The following is a 21,715-nucleotide window of genomic DNA, read 5'->3' as shown; positions in this document are numbered from 1 at the left end:
GCAAATAGTAAAAGTAGTAAAAGCCTCCCCCCTCACCTGGCCACCACAGACCTTACCTGTAACTTTAGACACCAGACACTTCTGTCCCTATAACTTCTCAGGGAAAAAACAGAACAATGCAGAAGCAAGACACTTCAGTAGCTGCCATTTATTTCTCTGACACATTAGAAAGACACCTGGGAACACCAAGATTTCAGAAGCAAAGGTCACCCAGTAAATCCTGAAGATAGATGTTGTTTCCACTTGATATGCAACTCTGAAATGGGGGAGTTGGTAAACACAACCTTGCCTATACTTGGATTTCAAGCTATCACACCTAGGTTTAGACTGAAATAAATCACCAAACTAACAGTTAACTGCAGTTTTACCACAATGCTTTTTTTCCTTGAAAATTTCACAAAATTATATTGCCAGGTTTCAGAAGATGCTGTATGAAGTGAATATTTCTGTTTGTAACGATTTTAATTTCTTGCTCACAGAATCACAGAATGGTAGGGGTTGGCAGGGCCCTCTGTGGGTCATCTAGTCAAACCCCCTGCCCAAGCAGGGTCACCTACAGCAGGCTGCACAGGACCTTGTCCAGGCGGGTCTGGAATATCTCCAGAGAAAGAGACTCCACAACCTCCCTGGGCAGCCTGGGCCAGGGCTCAGTCACCCTCAGAGGGAAGAAGTTCTTCCTCATGTTCAGACGGAACTTCCTGTGCTTCAGTTTGTGCCCATTGCCCCTTGTCCTGTCGCTGGGCACCACTGAAAAGAGCTTGGCCCCATCATCCTGACACCCACCCTTCAGATATTTGTAAGTATATATTAGGTCCCCTCTCAGCCTTCTCTTTTTCAGGCTGAACAAGCCCAGCTCCCTCAGCCTCTCCTCGTAGGAGAGATGCTCCAGTCCCCTCATCATCCTCGTAGCCCTCCGCTGGACTCTCTCCAGTAGCTCCTCATCTTTCTTGAACTGGGGAGCCCAGAACCGGACAGAGTACTCCAGATGAAGCCTCACCAGGACAGTGTAGAGGGGAAGGGGAACCTCCCTCGACCTGCTGGCCACACTCCTCTTAATGCACCCCAGGATCCCATCGGCCTTCTTGGCAGCCAGGGCACACTGCTGGCTCCAAGTATCTTTAGGGATGGTGATTCAGACAAACATTGTGTGTAAATGCATCCAGTGATCTTGGCATCTTCAATCCAGAATATTGCCTCCTGAACTGAAGAACTACATAAACCGTACTTACAGAAAGACAATTTCGCACATACAGAAGAAGAATGTCTCCTTTGGCATAAATCGGCAGTAATACCCATTGTGGAAGATGGCTCACAGCTGAGCAACACACTATTTAGTCATTAGCAGAAGGGCAGCACTGGAACCAGGCGACATGTGTAGTTCAGTCTCAGTAACTTCTTGAGATTTAGAAAAAGTCCCTGAGATACCCAAGGGCACAACATGAATAAAAAGATCATAGATTAAAAAAATAAATATCCCAAACACCACACAGGTAAGAGTTTTGAATGTAGGATAAAACAAATTGCACAGTTGTGTAGTCTGAAGATTAAAACGAGTTTAGAGCAGATCAGCAAAGTTCAGCTCTCTCTGCTGACAGGAACAGTTTCACTTACTGTTCTACCTTTCCTTAACCAGCAAAAAATCAAATCCTTCTCAAAAAGCAGGACTAGAAGTCAAAAGAAAGCTCAAGATCAGGTATTTTAACAAGCCCTGGGGCAAAAAAAAAAGGCAAGCAAAATGCCTGATGTCAAGGAATCCTTAAGAATAATAAAGGAAAACCACCACTTTCAGTGACCAGATTCAGTTAAGAAAATCAAATGCTCTGTCTTCATACATCAAACCCATGCTAGAAGTGCAGACCTAAGAATTTAAATGTGATCTTAAGCTTAGCCATACATTTAAGAATATGTATTAGCAAAAAAGCCTATGTGGTCTATTCCATTTGGCTGAAAGAGCTCTATTCAGAACTGCATCCTCCAAGCTCTGTTCCATTTCTCCTAAGAAGCTAATTTCTTTTTTCCTGAGCTACCTTCTAATAGAGATCATGCCTGATTATCTAAAGCTACCTTGACCTATTACCAGTCCATGACAATACGGTATGCTAGACACTGTATTTATAACTTACACCAAGGTAAAAAGCAAACACTGAAAGCATGTTAGTATTGAACATACCCATTTGCTTTTACCACTCAGTTACCTACCTGATCTTTTCCACATCACTTGCATCCAGCTCACACATCACTTGTAGTAAGCAAAAAAAGTCACACGAACATTTGATAATATGCCCAGGATGGACATGCTCACTTGCTTATACATTACATTTTGTTCAAAACAAACAACCCAGAACATGAGAATAAACTTGAAATACGAAGTTTGACACTGCTTCTTTCTATCCACAGTCCATTTACTATTCTTACAGTGAATGAGAGTGATCGCTGTAATAGTGGATTAAATGCTAATTTGTACAGCCAAATATTCTATGTGATCCCATTCACCATGTGTTGTCTTCCCCCTTTTGTTTTTCATCAGTATTTGAAGATGTTCAGACAGGTGAAAAAGAATTCACATCACGTCTCAATGGGGAAGTGAACCCGTTGCAGGCAATGCTGGCTGACCCAGGTTCCAGGTCACACAAGACCAAACCCACCCAAAGAGCTCTGTCAGCCTTCAGAAAAGGAAGAGGTTCCCTGTCCCCCCCTTCTTATCCAAGAAATAAAAGGAAGAGAGGAGTAGTACTTTTTCCAGAACCACGGCACCTTGCCCTCTCAGACAAACAGAGACAACAGTACATTTCAACTTTATTAGAAAAAAACCAAAAGTTTATACAAAGCTCCGCATTTTACAGAAAACCAACTCCCCCAAACACAAAGAAATCTGACGTTGCAAGCTGTATGCATTTTCTTTTTTCATATACATACATATATATGTACATACACATATATATGTGTGTGGGCGCACGCATGTGTATATATGGTGTGTGACTTTTTTTTTCATGGTTTGCATTATTTATTTTACAAAGTTAACATTTAGTTAAAAAAAAAAATCTTTGTTACCATTATTTTCTCATATAAATAACTGTGAGCAGTCCCTCTGTAGATAGATAAAAAACACCTTTTCGTGTCATTCTGTAAAAAACAGACATTACTGAAACGGTATTGAAATCTTTCAAGTTCTTTCAATACCACCATAAAAATACCATCTAGCCCCCAATTCAAAATGCTTGTCCAAGGCATTAGAAGAGAAAGGACTATAAGACAATTCTGGAAAGATCAGTTCTTTAAGCCAACATTCAGGTAGGTAATTTTTGCTGGACCTCATACATTGGTGTGAAATGAGCACAAACAGGAGGCCAACCCCCGTGTCTGCCTGGAAAAGCTGGTTCTTTGCCTATTGTCACTGAGTCAAATTCTAACAAAGCACCTGGCAGTGCCAAGGAGCTGACAGACTCTCAGCTCACCCTTCTCGCCCTGCAACAGAGCCATAGACTTTCTTGATGTAATTAAAACCTCTACCCACTCAGCAATTTTTTCCTACTCCATTCACCTTAAAAGGAGCTGTTGGACTAATCGTGGCATGGCTACACAGACATTAGGTTGTTGAATTATACGGAGAAAAACAACTAGTGGGGAAAATGCAAAATGACAACAAAAAGGAAGAAAATGCTATAGAAAAGAGCTACTGGAGTGACTCCCAAGGCTCTGGTTTGAAGAAGCGGGAACAGTAGAGATGTGAATTGCAGCTTAAAATATCCTCGCATTCACTGAAGTTAAAGGTGACAGCGTGGTCCAAATTAATTAACTGCCTGGTAAACAATCATTCGTTCCATCAAGCACCATGATGGGGAGAATGGCGAAGATTTTGAAGGCAATACAAGTTGTAGTGGTGATAACAAAGGTAATGAAAGTGAAGAACACAATGATGCAGATTAAATGGAGAGTAATGCCAACGAAGATGTTTCGACTGCCAGAGATGCTGGCAACAAGAAGAATGGTTATATGGTTGGTGTTGGTGATGGCCAGAATTCAGTCATATGTCCATGTAGTCATCATCTTCATCAGTATCACTTTCCAGTGAGGACTCCTGGCTTGAGGTCTCTAAGATTTCCAAAGCTGGCTGACAAAGGCTCTCCTTCTTTACATTCGCTGCAGACTGAGCAGATAAAATAGCAGACTGATCCCAAAAAGAGAGAGAGAGAATATATTGCTAAATAGTCAGGACAAACCCATGATCACAGGGATAAAAGCCACCTGGTTGCTATTCCTTCACATACAATAGCCCTCTTACTTCTGTAAAAGATACGGCATCGTAATGTGAAACAACATAACATTTACCAGTAGGCTTCCCCACAGTTAATATTCTGGTAGCTTCCACTAACCTAAGACTTGCAATGGCTTCAACAGCTTCCTCACCCCTTTTTGTAATTTTCTCCACTTCCCTCAGAAAAGGGTTAAGGGACTAGGATAACTATGACTTCACCCAAAGCCAACACCTGACCAGTCCTTTAAAACTGGCTCCTGCTGATAACAGCTAGCATCTTCTTCCACTGCTTATTCTATCTCCAGTTATGAAGTGGGGACAGGAACCGTTGCTCCTTTCACACAAGTATTTTATTGAGAGGAGAATTAAGATTAAAAAAATAAACTAAAAAATTACTGTTTCCCTTTTATTACCTTTAATTTTTGCTTGGTCTCTTCTGAAATGCTGCCCTTTGGAGAAAGGAGGGTGGGAGTGGGTGGAGTGATAGTGATCTCAGGTGGAAATTTGGTGACAGATGAAGGTATGAAAAGCTTTGGCATGTTGGGCAGAATGCGAGTTTTTACTCGGGTGCCATCTGTTTTGTTCTGCTGACTTCCCAAAGTCTGTGAACTGGAGCTGAGTTCAGGCTTGGAATTGGAGGCTAAACAGAAAATAATAAGAAAAAAACATGTTAGGAAGCTATCAAATATTTCAGATGTCAAAGAAGAGGGAACAATTGTTAGACATACAGCTGGCTCAAAAGGCCTATCTTCAAGCCTTGCTTCAATTAAGGATCAGAATGATCAGAAAGTGCCTCAACATTTTAGGACAACCTGAAACCAATAATAATTAAAAAACCCATCTTACTGGACAGTAGAAGCTCAGTCTGACCAAGTATGACAACTGGCAATGCAGCACTGACCCACCTACATCTAGTTAGCAGGCTACTACAATCAGCATTTTCCCATTTGTTGTTTCAGATGCAATTATCTTACCTTTGCATTCTCTAACTGCCTCTCTGTCCTGCAATGCAACACATAAAGCTACTTGGCTTTACTCACGAGGCTTAATTTCCTCCACCATAGCACTGCCTCTAATTACTGATAGCAACTCCTCAACAATTTAAGAAAAATACACAATAACACCTGTCAATTTCCTCATTAGTCTCTTCAAATCCTGCCATAAAAGCCTCCTCTTGCTCATGCCACTGCCCGCCACACTAGTCAGCATCATTTCCACATACTTCCCACGTGTCTCAGCTTGTGGTCTTTACAACGCAAACTTGCTCAGACAGGGTTCATCTCCTGAAGTAAAGAGGGATCCGGCCCTTCCTTAGGCACTATTGTATTGCAAAATAATATATATACAACAACAACCAGTAGAAGACAATGCTTTCACATGAAAAACTGACAATATGTTAAGAGATTTCTTAATCGCTTACTAATAGCGCTGCTTCTTATGGAGCCAAAACTGTTTTGTTTTTTTTTTTTTCAAGTTATATGAACGAGAACACCAGCATCTATCTCAGACTGATAATAATGAGAGGCGTTCGTATACATTTTTTCAGATTCAGTCTTGTCAAATCCATCTCTGGCAGATTTCTGGAACTGACATGGCCACTTAAACACAGCAAAATAAAATGCCAGCTTCCTAATGCTATCCTGAAAAAGAACCAACCGTAGAACTAACTACTACGGGATGCAAAATTGAGTTGTATGTTCTCAACTCCACAAAAGAACGTAAGCACTACCACAACAGATGAGGCACGGCTTTCCCTCAAGGTCAGCGAACCATCTCCATGGGCAGCCAATGATTCCAGAGTCCAGCACCAGAAATGTTGAAGTAATCAGACACGGGATAATCTGGCTCTCACAAAAAAGAAAACCACGATACCCCAAACATGAATATCTAGATTATGCCTCCCGGAAATACCAAGTTTTACACTTTTTCAATTAAAACACCAACTTGTACTTCTCTTGGGAAGGGGGCAGAGGAGGGATAGAAAACATAAACTGCTGTAATGCAGTTTTTTATGTTTACTCAGACTGAGTCAGGTTTTGTGAAAAATTGTTTCCTTCTGCTAAATATTCCAGTAGTGTAATCCAAAGTGTTTCCACATTGCCTTGTATACGACTTTAAATAAAAGAAAAATTCTACTTTAAAAGATGCACAAACCATATAGCACGATAGCCTGGTACTAGGAGTTTTTTTTATTTGGCTTTGCTGCTGGGGTATTTAGCATGTGAGTCATACACCAAAAAGAATAACCATTAAGGGACAACAAGGCACTTTCCCAGGAAGCTGGGACGTTGCCAGGAATGCCTGTAAACTCTGGAATACTTGACTGGAAGGCAGGCAGAGCAACTGAGCAATACACACCCCAGCTACCCAATCAATCAACCAATCAGTCCCTACAGACTGATCCGCAACTAACCACGCATTTGCAGAATTCTCTGAAGCACAGAAAGCTCCTACCTTGGGTACAAACATGTCCTGAATTTGTGCTGGTCACTGATTCCACTTGCCAGCAAACAGGCTCTGGCGATGGTGCGACAGTAGCCATTTTCATCTGCTGACAAAGCCGTGACTCCTGCTGCTGGAATCCAAGGCCCTCCAAAGGCACTTCAAGCTCTTCTTGCTCTTTATTAATGAAATACAGTTCACAGATTAAGAGACATCCTGATCTCTCTCCTAAGCCTCAGTCCTTTTGCTGTCTAACCAACTGGTAGAATTTTTTTTTTTTTTCTTTTTTTACACTTTTAACACTTGCTCTACTTCTAAACCGTAACATGACTGAGTGAAATTAAATATTGTCAAGCTAAGATGGTAATACCAACTTATTCAACTTGGTGCCATCAATTCAGCCTCTTTTAAAATAATAAAAAAAAAAAAATCAAGTATCATTTCAAAAGCTGAAGAAAAAAATCCTGTGTATGACATTTTGTTATCTCTGCACCTCTGCAAGGAACACACACATGCAACTGACCATTCTCCTCCAGAGACGTGAGGGCTGAAACGCCTGCCACACATGCAGAGCAAAATCCATCGCCCTTAATGATGGCCCCTCTCCGATCTGTAACCACAGGCAAATGCCAAGCTGAAGTGCAGCTTACTGATAAGTAAGATTAATTACTGTGAACATCCAGTAACAGGGCTAAATCTGGTTTTTATGTAACCAGTATGAAGTTATACTAAATGCCCACTTTTCACTGTATGTTCACTCTACCTCTAGAAATACGTTAGTCTAAAAATCCCACCTTCTGCTATTGCAGAACGTGGGATGTTTGTAACTCGGAATCTCTGCGTGGACAACCTCTTTATTACGTACCACCTGTATCTGCTTTTAAATTAATGCCGTGTTAAATCAGTTTTCCTACACACTGGGCTGCATACTGCACATAACAGGAGTAATTCTCACTGAACTACCGAGAGCTCCTGGTGCCCTTTCTGCGAAGGGCAGAAGGAAACAGCAGCTAGCCTTTCAAGGCTATGGACACACAAACAAGCGCGTACTCTCTGATAAAAATGAAAACATCCTTCAGAAACAAAGGGCTGTCTAGTTTGATTTGAATCACCTTATATTTACACAGGCTAAGGTGTGCACAGGCAGATGCAATATATATTCACAGATATATTCACATATATTGCTCTAAAATTCTTTACATGTCCATGCTCTAAATTAATTTAGAATTTTGACAGTATGATGTCTCAAATAGGAATACATATTTCAACTTCTCCTCATAGGAAAAATAATCCCACGTCCTCAAATGCTGAAAACACTTCTCCATCTTCAACAACATAGGTAAGAACTTGGAATTTACCAAGGTAATATTCTCCTGTACAAGAGTTCCCATTGCAGAAAATGCTTACAATAACATCACAGCTTAACAGCTTGGTAAAAGTCAGATCAATGCAGTTTGAAAGACGCAACCTTTCTAATGAATTGGATTTTCTACGGTTCTTGAATAATTTGTGCAAAAAAAGGCTTACCAAAGCAGGCTGTAAGTTCTTTCATCCACTAATTTTCATTGGTAAAGAAAAGAACCCATCATCTAAACTTGTAGCTGACAGCCAATATAAGCCTTAGGATAAATGAGTTTGCTTGCAGAGAATTCTCCAATAGTTTCCGAAAAGGAAAGGTCACACACTACAGCACAAATCACAGGCAGCTTCTGTTCTGTGATGTTCCACTCACTATCAAGCACAAAATGGAAAGGTCTAATGCAGAAAAATGTAGTTCTCATTCTCAGCACTCTCTTGCAGATTTCTCTATGGGTACTTCAAAATACAGCATCGGAAGTAGGAAAATAATAGTTGCATCTATACATACATTGTATTAACAGACCAAATCAGGTTAAAACAACACAGAAGCACTTCAACTACAGGAATCTTGACTAGGAAAACTGTATTTCATTGCTTCCCTGTTTAAGCAGCGGAGGATAGCCGAAGGATTGTTTGGTGTGTCTGCCTGTCCTTTACACCTGATACACATATGATTCAACCACACGCTGACAAAGTACAAGAGACTGTATGCAGAAGGATCAGCCCCAACGTGGCCCGAAGCCAATATACACATATCCCCTTACACCGCCAGCATCTGACAACAAGCTGCAGTCGAAACCCGGAAGACTCCCACACTGAAACGGCTACTTGATCAATACATAGAAAGAAAAATTACATCAACATTTGAAGAAAAGCAAGATGAAAATGATTATTTCAGAAGATTACCCTACAAGACAGCTAAGCTGTCAACTCCTTTTTAACTTACTTCAACACTCCAAACTCAGAGTCGTAAGCATGCAGAGTAAGTACTAACAGAATCTTATCCATTTATTAACCAAGAATACAAAACCAGCAATTAATTTAGCAGATAGAATTCTAGACACAAATAAACTGCAAATCCTACAGCCTCAACTACACTGCTAACTGAGAACAGTTTTGTATGTACTCAACTGCTAAATTACATTAGGGACTTATTAGTTCATCATTCAGAATAAGAGCTCTGATTTGCATTATTGTTTAATGACAAAACTCTACCTCTTATGCTGGTTATAACCTTTGTTTAATTATAAGATATATCATTGCTTAAGCTGATTTGCTGTGCTTTATTTTAACTAAATTTTGCCCCACCAACCAAAGCTCTTTTGAGCAGCCTATTTCTAGGAAGATGCTACAGGACTGCCATCAGTCTATGTTCTTTTATGAGCAATCAGCATACTCATAAGCATCTCCATCTCCCGTATCATATTTGGTTTTGTTTGTTTTGAAGATCCAGTTTTCTAGTGTAGTAAAATTAGATTTGATTTGAATAAAATTATGTCAGCCCTTTTTCACATAGAAGTGAATGAAAATGAAGGGGCAGGAGTCTGGCAGACTAAGTGCGTATTTCTGTCACTGCACTTCTGATAACAACACTTGTTAATATTCTATCAGGCTGCGTCTTTCAGTACATAAGACCCCAAGAACCACTGTTTGTTAATCAGTCCCTTGCTGTCAGAGGTGTTAAATACACAGTGACTGAATTATATCCCCGATCGGGTCATACACTTAATTTTTTTAGGACCATGCAATTTAATTTTTTTTTTTAATATTCCCTTGAATAGCATTATTTCTAAGTTAAAAATAAAGTTGATGAACAAAATATTTTTTTTAAATTCTCGAAAATGACAAGAATTGGTCGTTTCAGGTATATAGAATTTATACTATTTACACTTTAACACAGTGCACAGTGCATCTTTTTTCATTACAGATGAAAAGGGCAAAAGACAGAAAGATAATCAAGAAGAAACACACAGTTGTATCTCCTATTACTCGTCTAAAACAGACTTCTGAAGAGAGTATCTTGATATTTATCTTGTAGAAGAGGCTGTTATAGCCCTGAACGTCCTAGTTTTTCTAATAAAAACTTTCCCCAGGGAGGTAAAGACTCCACTAACTTATGAGCCACAATATTCTGCACAAGTGCAAGAGCACAAGAACATAAGCACAGCACATTATGAAGGTATTCAGAAGCTCAGATTTACTGTCAGTTAACAAATCTTTTGGTATTACCAGTACTGTGCTGTCCTGGCAGGTTTCCAAACATCAGCTCTATGAACCCAGTTTAAAATAAAATCAGTTTCTGAAGACAGAATATGCAACAGTCACTGGTCTCCACGCTGAAGACGGGACAGGTACTGCACTCCAGAGATCCATTTAGCACTCTCACCTTACACCACAACACACAAAAACTAAGCACATAGAAAAAGCACAAATCTGCAATGCATATGATTATTTATATCAAGAAGTTCATCTCCAATTGAGTTGCATTACAAGTATTTTGGTTTTAGCCTTCTCTTTCCCAACAACTGTCTAAATACATATAAAATAGTACACACACAGAAAGAGGGACATCATACCTTTTAACATCTCCCTGCTTTAGTGAGGAAGAAACAAGCTGAAAACAATTCAATGCAACAACCTACTCCAGCTTTCCTCTCCAACCTCTTTCCACTTGTTGCCAGGGTAACCAGTGTTTGCAGATGCCTATAGCGGGTGCCTGGGTTCATGACTTCATCACAGTTAATATTCTCTCTCTGTCTCTCTTTATACAGTGAACATACTATATACATATGTCCACACACTATAAACATACAGATTATACGATTCCTGCAACTGTTTTTATATTGAGACAATTTACTTTGCTATTGTGAGGTGTATAAAGTGAAAAATAACACCATCAAGAACATTTGCTTGGCAATTTGCAGATGTGGAGAAAGTTTAAAAGCAATAAGACTGTAACCAGTAAACAGCTGCTCTGGTCTCTCTGCACTGCACTGTACGTGATTGTGTCATGCTGTCAGGTATAAGAGACACTAACACTACAGTGTTATAGAACATTTTATGTGGAATTTCAAAAAATCCTTTAGTCATGCACTAAACCTATTACATGACAACTGAAAGACAAACCCAGAAAATGTGACTAGCACCTGGAAAAAATGTTTTCCAGCTTCTGATGGAAGAAGTTTGAAGTATCATAGCACAGATACATTAAAGGATACAAGCAACTTACGGTGCGTGCACAAAACATCACTTCATTATAGGAAAAAGGAAGGAGCTGAGCTTTGAACTCCGGGACAGAATATTGATATGATTTCAAAAGCGAATGCTCGGAGGAATGAACAGACAACAGCTTGAAGTGCTTAAATAAAGCATTTGCACGACTTGCCTTCATCCCTCTGCAAAATACCTTCCCCAGCAGTTCCGTGTGTCAAGACAAAAAACCTGAAAGTACATTACTATGATTTAGCAGATCGGTGCTACCTTGCCTTTCAACCACTTCAAAAGAGTAAGGACTGAATTCTATGTGCCTGCAGACGCTAGGAAATACTTTTTTTACTAGTCCCAGTAACAACTGGTTTACTTTGTATTTTAATGGCCATTCACAACACATGCAATTGTTCACAGAATGGACTGTTAATTATTTACCATACAAGGTACAAGACATTATTCCGATTTTTTTTCATGGTGATGGAAATGGGTCTGATCCTTTGCTCCCTGACACAGTGGAGTAAATATCTTACCACATTTCCAAAGAATAGCACTAATGCAAAAACAATTAATTTTCTGTACTTCATGTGCCTCACCCTCCGGAGTGCTGGGAATTAATACAGCTTTTTTTCCCCATACAGCACTTGCTAAGGCCATGGAAAGCTTGAATCTGAAGGAGCTCAGAGTTTCCCCATACACTGTGTTACTAAGTCAATGGAAAGACTGCACTGGAACACAGGTTTGTTCAGCTGAACACAGTTCATAAGGATGCTGACCTACAGAAATAATGGGGGCATTAGCCCTCAAATTGTATCTGCCATGAGGTACTACACCACAGCAGGCAGTGAGACTATTTAGTTCATCACGGGATGCGGTAGGTATACTCAGTACCCTTTCCTTACACAGTTTCTTTCTCTAAATTCATTCCAAATATCCTGCCATGAAATTTATTTCTAAAACAACACTACCATAGTCATAGCTGTAGAAATAAGTATTTGACTTGAAATGCCAAATTCAGGAAGTTACATTCAAAGCTGACACACAAAGCCATGTGTTAAAAATTAAGTGTCAAGAGTAATTTTGGAGGTGAAAAGCTGCAGAGCACAAGTTTTATTGCCCCCTGAAATGAAAGAAATTCAAGCAGTCTGGTGAACAGAAGTTTGCACTGTAATACCATGGCATACTGCTATATTTATCACTAGGGTCCTGAACAGAGAGTCTACTGTACAATTACATGAGACATATCCCAAAATGCTTCCTAGCACTGAGGTCAGCTGTCACAGAACAACATTAACGGGAGCAAAACTTGTAACAGGTGACTGCTCTGGAAGTGCTTCCTGGGAATAGTCCCTAACCCATACTAATTCCAAAGCTACCACGCTGGGGCCAGTCTAACAGCAGAGGCAGCGGAGTTCCCACATCCAAAAACATTTCCTGCTGCTACCAAGTTTCCTGAGGTGCAGAACGCTGGTGTGCATGTTGGTAAAGACAAGCCCTTCAACTCAATACTGACTTTCTTGCTCTCTATTTAAAACAAAACAAAATTCCACTAAAAAAAAAAAAAAGTATGGGCCTAGATCAAAAAGACAACAGTCTGATACTCAATCACATGAACCTTCAAATGGCATTATGAAAATACAGCTGATTGATTTTGTGTTTTAATATCTGGTTCAGCAAGCACACATCATTTGGACAGCACCTGCAGATAGTAACAGTCACTCACTTGCAGTCTACTGCTTCTGAATTCTATGCACTGGTTACCTAATGAAAGCTGTAAGACCTTTCCTTTTCTGTAAGTATTTCATCCTTCTTTGGCCTGTTAGCCAGCTAAGCACAATGCAAATCAGCAAAAGCCACTGTTACAAAATCTCCTAAAAGAATTTAATGATAGCCCACAATTTTCTAAGAACTTTGTAAGTAACGTAATACCTATGGCAGCAGGCTTACAACCAGATCTCTCCTCAGTCTTCTTTTGTGCAGGAATATATATAAATTGTATGCTGCTGGCAATAACCGAAAACTAGTGAAACTGAAACGTGCTGTAACAATACAGCATGATTAACATGTTCTCTTACAAATCTTTTTACAACAGGTCTCCCAAAGATGTGTTCCATTTGTGTAAGGTATCCATAGGCCAGTGACTCCTGGGGTTTTCCGGGGGATCTAAAGGTGCGTGGGGCTAGAGAGCCTCTTGGACCACAGACCTGCCCAGACTGCAGCGAATGCCTGGTTACGCACCATCACCTCACCAGCCGCAGGCGCGAAGCTGCCGCTCCCGTTCTGCTTGTTCCTACTGATCTAACATTGGTACATAAAAACAACTACCATTTTAATTCCAAAGGATTTTCTGCACAGCATCGTATTGAATAAATAAAACTTAAGAAATCCAAAGGGTAAAGATCAGAAATGGACATGAAGCGTACTGAAAAACTCTTCTGGAATGAATCTTGCAATAGCAAAGCAAATCAGCATACTTCCAAAGGGAAAAGACACAACTGACTGGTACCGTCTGCGCACTAGGCAAAAGGTCACCAACAGGAACCCCCCTGCTGACATTCAGCAGGGAAGTTGTTTTCAGAGTGCACCCACTGTGAAAAATAAAAAGCTTCATGAAAAGCAAGGATCAGACAAGGGGAAGTGAGAACACCAAGGCCAAGGAGGCTGAAGCAGCAAGAGATCGGACAGCAAATGCAGAGCTAGCCGAAGGCAGCCTGGCTGATTTCTCTCCGTGACTTTGCAGTCACTAACAGAAGCGGCTAGGAGCTTCTGCCTTAGGATGGTACAAAGGGCTTGGGGATTACAGGCTTCTGAAGAACAGTTATTAAAGCCCTGGAGGGCCTTAGCCTTGGGAACCGAGAAAGTCAGCTGCCAAAAACCAGGATAAGCCAACATGGGAAATGAAGGAGGAAGCAATGAAAGCAAGTTGCATACGAACGACACAAAGCAACAGTAGAACAACACGTGGATTTAAGAGAGAATTCTTATGCCTGGTAACTGCAATCACAAGAGAGCTCACAAGAGGTCACAGGTCCTTGGCCAGTCTAACCTGTTCTGTCTTTCAGCTTTTTTTGAGCCATCTGTTGAGAACAACTCTGTGCTCTAAAGCACGATTTTGAAATCAGCAGAAAAAACACAGTAAGACACTGAGTGAAGTTAGGAAGGTTGACTGTTACTACTGCCAGTCACTTAAAAAGTACCTCAAAGTTTGAATTGAAATCCATAGCTAAAATAAGGTATGGCCAACAGGGTCAAATACTTTGGCATTTCATGTAGCAGAAAGTTTACGGTACACTGAATTACAGTATCTTAAAATTTGTGTTTTGTCTTGCAAAATTTAATAACAAGCAAACTCAGAATTCTGACACTGAGATCAGTAGGTGGCTAAACTCAACGAAAGATGACAACCTACAACTTCCATTATTTCACTCAGATAAAAATAGGGACTGTGGATGTCCACTGATCTTTGGATATCTAGAAACTGTGAGGAATCAAGGTGAACCCTTGTGCCATGCACTGTTCTAAAACAGACAGATGCTGTCAATACAAATTTAGAGACTATACAAATTCTTTGCAGTATTTCCCTCTCCCTTACGTTAAACTGCCTCAGTCTTCTGAGAACTGAGTATCAGCCTGAGGTCATGTACCTGTTGTTAAAATAAACTAAGCTGCAGACTTCTGAGAAAAGATGCTCTTTACACCTAAAACTACTCTTCTGACTCTGACAGCCAGTTAAAAGCCTACAGGATGAACTGCCATATTACAACATCATTACTGAATTCTTAGGACTTTTCAGTTCAAAACCCTCTCTATTTTGAACACCTGTCTTTTAGGGAGTCTGCTGCTGCCTGCACACACTTAAACAATTTAACTTCATTGCACACTGTTAAGTTAGTGCTACTTACCTTTCCACACAACTGTCCTCACTTGCGTTTATCTCCTGTGCTTCTGAAAGTCTGAAAGCTCTACAGGTTGAAATATATTTACACCTCTCTACTTGCCCTGCTGTACCTAAGTAACAAACATCTGAAATTATAGCAACATATTCACATGGCTATGGAGTGCAGCTTCCCTGCACAATACAGAAAGAACTTGCTGTCTTCCTAAGCTCTGAATTTCTAACTTTGGACAGCTATATCACGATCTTGTTTTTATATTAAAATGTTTAGGCCTCAAATGGACTTAAATTTAATGGGGTGAGGGTGGCATCACTCTTCTACTTGGATGTTACATTCCAATTTGGTTAATAGCTGGCTTTAAGCAAAACACACAATTTTAAATAAATCAAAGTATAAAAACCTCATCTTGGTATCAAAACTCAGATGTGAATGTTTTCCTGTTCATTCCTTATAAGAATTGTTATTAGAATAAGGACAGCAAAAAAGAAGCAAATGTCAAGATTTTTCAGCAATTTAGAACAGTACAACACTGGAACAGCTTGACAGGCTGGAGAGGTTTCCCCAGAAAAAAATGTGAGGCTGAGCCACAAAGGCTAATAGTCCCATGTACCTTTATGCCTAAATGTAGTAAACTCTCATGTTGAAACTACCACCTATCATCACTTTGTTGTTGGACTTCATCATGCTGTATTCTGTACCAGTTAGTCATGTACTAGACAGAACCTCACTAAAATATTTACAGAAGAAATGAGTGGCATAGCATCAACGCCGCTTGGAAAGCCATTCCTTGTTCTGTGTGAAGTCACAGAAAATTATAGCAGCTAGTACTCTCTGATGTGGAATACGTTCACATGAACAAAGAGATACACAAGGAGGTGACAAGAGACAAAAAAAGATTAAAACCTATTACTCTAAAAATGGAAGGAGTTTTTACAGAAACAGCTAATGGAAGGGAGGTAAAAAAGGGTTATAATAGAATTATAAATAATTCTTTTCAGAGGAGGTGGATGCAGGGGTAAGAGAATTAAAAAGAAAAGAAAAAGAAAGGACACAGCAGTAATTGATGTCTCTCTCTCAGCCAGAGAAATGACCTGTCAGGTAGGTCTGAGAGCCAGAAAGCCAGATGCAACCCACGCGTGCAGCACTGGAATGAGAGTTCTGCAGAGAGAGCCTCCTGATCCAGACAGTTTCAGGGGTGTAATTCTGGCAGCTCACACTTCCATCTCCCTCAGCCAAGATGATGTACAGAAAGCATGAAGGAAGAAAGAACAATATGTAGCTTTACAACCCTAACAAAGCCTAGAAAGTCAAAAGATTAAAAGAAACGTTCCAATCACTGCAACGTGGCCTGGGAAACTGCAGAGAGGAAAGCACATCACAAAAGCTTGTGAGTTTTGTTTGAAAACCAAAGGAATTCATGAGTTCTTATCTGCACTGTCATTCCTACCAGGATCCTTAGTAAGCGTACAGCAACTTCACAGAGGATTCATTTTTTCTTTTCCCCTGTTGCCTAGGCACAAACCTGAATTACTCTCTGCTGAACTAGCCTGCCGAGGTATCTTATAACACCACGCAATTCCATTCTCTAGCTTTATAAGGACAGTAACAAACATGGTTTACATATCGCCTAAGCCATTCCTTCCTTATCATTCCTCTTTCCTTTCCTCCCTTCCCAAGACAATCTCTTCACACATTTGTGAAAAAGGAAAATCAGATGTTTATAATGCAAGTGCTAATACAGGATGTTAAATTTCAGTTTTGTCCTGTACCCATAGATTAGCTAATTGGGAAAACCAATCTCTCCCTAAACTGCTCTTTGATGCTGAAGAATTCAAAAGATTATGTGCATTCAGATGACAAGGCTGACTACATACGGAAAGAAATTCAATATGAGAAGTATACAGATAAGAAATTCAGAAAGTACAATACCAGATTAACAAAACATTCAGAATAGATCAGAGTCTATTAAATATTAATTAATATTATGTACCATTAAGTCTCACAAATCTGGGCACTGTTTCCACTGTATCCTCATCTGTCACTTTGCACAATACCTGTATGTATACGGTTCATTCGTAACTTTACCTGGGCTCCTAGAATTTGTCTACAACATTTTGTGAGTAGTATTAGGGCTCAAGCTCGTGAACAGACGGAGAGAGCAAAAGCAGCAGCAAATGCTTTTTCAGACAGCGTTCCTGCTAAGGTTGCAAGAAAGTACAGGCTGTGGCAGGTGCTCTGCCACCTTAACATGCGCAGTGTCCCACAAACACCACTTCTGGGCACCGAAGCCAGGTCTGAAACTGGGTCTAATCTGACTTCATTCCCCAGAGTGGATCAGTACTGCCTTGTACAGTGATTTTGGCTACTGCTAACAAGCCAGCCTGCCATGACAGCAGTAAAGAAAAAGACAGCATTCTCATTCAATTCTTTGCTCATCTAGACAAGATGTAGACAACCGAATACATCACACAGTCCTGAACAAGTCACACGATTGTGCTATAGAGTAAATAACATTTGTTCTGTTTCTTCAATCTTTTCCTGTACTCTAACCTTGCACATAACCATACCAGGGCCATAAATCATACTTTCCCAACGTTTTAGTACTGTCAAGACGCTTCTTTTCTCAAATGTGAACAGTAATGATCCTAACTTCATGAACCATCTAAAAGCTTGGAATTTTCACAGTGTTATGTATCGCCACACAGGGCAGTGACAGCTACGCATCTAATTCTATTAATCACCAGTTTATTTCAATTGCAATCATTTCAACTTTTGTTAAAGGTTTCAGGAATTTTAAAGACCCAGATTTTTCTCTTTCAATAAAATAAAACAAACATTTTTATGCTACTAGAGACTTAAATTCTCTGTTTAAAACATTATGACTGTTTTTAGGCTGCTACTCCATGATTTCACATGCAAGTTACATAGACAGTGGTCACTCTTTTAATCTATCCTAGTAACTGAAATATGTATTAATCACATAGATGTGCCCAATTCAGGACCAAGACAAAATCTCGGTTTATGTAGTCTTTGGAATAAGGTCTAGTGACCAGAAAACAGGCCAGAATCAGAACTCAAGTACTGACTCGTCATGTGGCCTTGGCAAACCAATTAGAGGGCCAAAACAGTCTGTCTCCCGGAGACTTACCACGTGCAAGATCACTCATGCTAGGAGCAGTCTCTGCATTTTGACTCTGGAGATGCTCCGTGTCCCTGTGTGACTCCTGGGATGGAGGTACCGAAGATGCTGAGGAGGAGGAGGATGAAGAGGAAGAGGCTGGTTTGGATTTGGACTGCAGATCATTCAGTCTCAGGAGATTTTCAGGAGTCACAGGGTCTGGATTCACTGGGGTAGGATGCAGCGCTGCTGGTATTACTGGGAAGAAGCTCTCTCTGTTGTCCTTTGTATGTTTTGGGGTTGTGGGTGTTTCTCCCATGGACTACATAAAACAAAAAAGGACAGGCAGAGACAGTGAGAAAATACCTGCCAGTAACTATGCATATGCTACCTGCTTCGGTCACAACTGCAGGCAGTACAACTTTTTGTAAACAGAAAACACCCTCTCTAAAGCAAATTTAAACATCAATCACTAAAGAAATCTTTCTCCTTTAAATATTATTTTGCTGTTTTTTACCATCTATTTATCAAAGTAGCATTTGAACATTTATTCATATTCACATTTACAATGCATTATGTATCAAATCCCTCACAACATAACGTACTTTGCCGAACTCCATCGTTAACCATGAACTACAAACTCTTGTGAACAGACACGTTTCTTTCACTTAAAAATACGTTGACAAACCCTTGACCTGAACACACAGATCTGCAGTGCTTCAAGAGAATTTGCAAATTATTAGAAGAAATTATTCTTAGTGAATGATGCGAGAAGAAATGGAGAAAGCAGAAAAATGTATTTGCTTGCAAAATAAGTGATCAGCCTAACCCAAAATCATAAATTTTCAATAACCGCAGAACTGAGTGACACTGGTGTCCAACTTGGAACAATGGTCTGGAAGATTTGTTGCCTTTGCAGAAGTAACACTGGTACTAAGAGCGACACTTTTCTCCAAAGCAAGAGCTAAGAATCTAATACGGGTTCATTAATTGTATCGGTAGAAGGGTGACATAAATTCACCAAAGAAAGGAACAAAAGTACCCATAAAATGACTACCTTCTCTATAATTTTTATCAGCAATCACAAAGTATTCTTGCCTGTGAGGCCACACAATGCATTTATTTCATGCTCTTTACAGTTTTCATTTAATGGAGCCTTATTGGACCGTAAAAGATATGGTTGAACAGAATCCTCAACTGTTTAATTGTCTGTCTCATACCTCTACCATGAACAAAAACTCATTTTAACCATGGTGATAGTGTATGAGTGTTTGAAATAGAAATAAAGAGTTCCGCTGTCAGATGTAAAATCAAACTGGGCCCTAATGTCCTAGATAACCAAAGATTCATTACAATGCCAGAAAAGTCAGCAAAGTTTCACTCAGAGAACAGAGTAAGTTGCAGCTGGAGAAATTCCATACTTAAAATTCAAAGGTGGAAAGCACACAAGCATATTTTTAAAAAAATAATTGGTGGAATGTATTTTTAAAGTTCCTGAACTTGATTAATCAATCTCTAAAAAGCATACGATTAAAACCTGCTAGTCTATGTGCACAGAAAAAAATAAAATATAGCAGCTATATTCACAATTACCATACTGGATCAAAAAAGGTCTATTTTACTTCTGAAAGCAGCAAGTTTCTGATGTTTAAAGCATCAGTTCCAAAACTAAAGGTCTCAAGATGTGCAAATGGGATCACACAAACCTGAGGGAAACTAAACTGCAGAAGAAAGCCTTAAACCAGAAGTGAGACCACTAGTGGAAATGTTTTCAGTTGTGATTTAGAACAAAAACCTTTCACACCCATGCACTTCATTGACTTGCATAATACATTATGGAGAACCTGAAATTTCAGTGCTTGTATTGTATCCAAAACTTTTTCAGCAGAAATATATGACAGTACTACTAGTTTGGTACACATTTGTTTAAAATATATCTGCACCTCAAGCTGTATTTCTATAAAAATGCAGCTATTTCCATAGACAGAAAGAGGCTATTTGGAAAGTAATTCAGCAATATTTGGATGGTACTCAGAAGAAAAATTATTAGTGAGAGAAGGAGCACAACATCATGGAGTAATTCCTGCTGGAAGGGACCTCTGGAGGTCTCTAGTCCAGCTTCCTGCTCAAAGCGGAGCTGACTTCAAAGTTAAATCAGCTTACTGAGGGCCTGTGTCCAGCCCAGGTCCAGATATCGCCAAGGATGGACATTCCACAACTTCTGGGCCCCTGTTCTAGTGCTGTATCATCTTCACAGTGAACATTTTTTCCTATCACTTCATCCAAATTTCTCTTGCTGCCACTTTAAACGCTGCCTCTCATCTGGTTCCTTCCTCTCTGCTGAAGACAGCAATTCCATACCCCCACCCTCCATTAGTCCTCTCCAGCACGAAGCAACCCAGCTCTCTGGGACTTCAGTACCATAAGCAAACACTGTTGACCTGTGTTCAACCTCTTGTCCAGGGTTCCAAATTTTTTTTTGGCAGAGCTGTTCCCCAGACAGTTACGTTGAACATGGGTCATTCTGCCCCAGGTACAGGACTCTGAATCTCTCTTTGCTGAACTTTCACGTAGTTCCTGTCACTGCAATTCTCCAGTCTACTGAAGCTCCTCTGAAGGACAGCCCTGCTCTCCAGCATACTGGACCATGCCCTCCAAGTTGGCGGCACCACTCCGACTCACTAAAGGTTCACTCTGTCCCATCAAACCAGGCATTAGAGAGGATGACGCCCTAGTACAAGTTTCTGAGGAATGCCGCGGGGAACTGGCTGCCGGGTAGAATCCCAGTGGTTGGCCACAACGTGTAAGCAGGCAACGGAGGCAGTGACAAACCCTGAAAAGAGCAAGGCCTTCTTGTAAGTTGTAGATCAAGTACACAGGGAGAAAAGGCTGAGACTGAAACAACCCTTAACAGTATACATAGATGGAACTAAATACAAATCTCATTTCTCTCAAAGTAAAGATGCTGTATCAGGGACAAGAAAAGTCCGGTTTTATTTTTAGTTGGTTCCTCCAGGTGAAACTGTGGTTTGGCAAGATTTTTTTTTTTTTTTTGCAGAGAATCAACCTGCCTTATAAAGAGAGTAACATTTTATTTGCACAAAAGAATAAAGCTGAAACTAACACAATGTTTCTGTCTCAGTAAAACCGTAACTAAAGATTCTACTGTGTAGTCAAAAATTGCAGCCTTATATCAAAGGATGGCAACCAAAGAAGATTTTCGTATTTATGGCTTTAAAGGGAACCTTCCAAATGTGACGTGCTGAAGAGTTGCCTAAGGTTTCTACAAATAGACAGGTTCTTTTCAACCCAAGGAAACAGAGACCTTGAAAGGAGAAAAAAAACCTCTCAATGACTTTTTCTCAAAAGAGGGAGGGGGTAGAAGAAAAAGGAGAAAGCTACATTTAAAATAAGAGTCAAAGCACTAAAAAACTCCCA

General features: G+C 40.0%; 1 protein-coding gene across 7 annotated transcripts in view; it reads right to left on the bottom strand.

Annotated features, from left to right (window-relative positions):
• Positions 1–2,789: 2,789 nt before the first annotated feature.
• The window catches only part of CABIN1 (calcineurin binding protein 1), a 122,286-nt gene continuing 103,360 nt past the window's right edge, over positions 2,790–21,715 (bottom strand). For 6 of the 7 annotated variants that reach the window (XM_075435086.1, XM_075435089.1, XM_075435092.1 and 3 more), the window contains 4 exons: positions 18,308–18,599; positions 6,710–6,874; positions 4,669–4,895; positions 2,790–4,168 (listed from right to left, as the gene is read on the bottom strand). In XM_075435086.1, coding sequence (XP_075291201.1) covers positions 4,025–4,168; positions 4,669–4,895; positions 6,710–6,874; positions 18,308–18,599 — 828 coding nt within the window. In that variant the 3' untranslated portion in view covers positions 2,790–4,024. The remainder of the gene's footprint in view (positions 4,169–4,668; positions 4,896–6,709; positions 6,875–18,307; positions 18,600–21,715) is intronic. The other variant, XM_075435091.1, reaches the window with a different exon arrangement.

Source organism: Opisthocomus hoazin, chromosome 13 (genome assembly GCF_030867145.1).
Source record: "Opisthocomus hoazin isolate bOpiHoa1 chromosome 13, bOpiHoa1.hap1, whole genome shotgun sequence".
Lineage (NCBI taxonomy): Eukaryota > Metazoa > Chordata > Aves > Opisthocomiformes > Opisthocomidae > Opisthocomus > Opisthocomus hoazin.
Note: the sequence above shows the minus strand (reverse complement) of the source record. Positions and strands in the feature narration are given on the sequence as shown.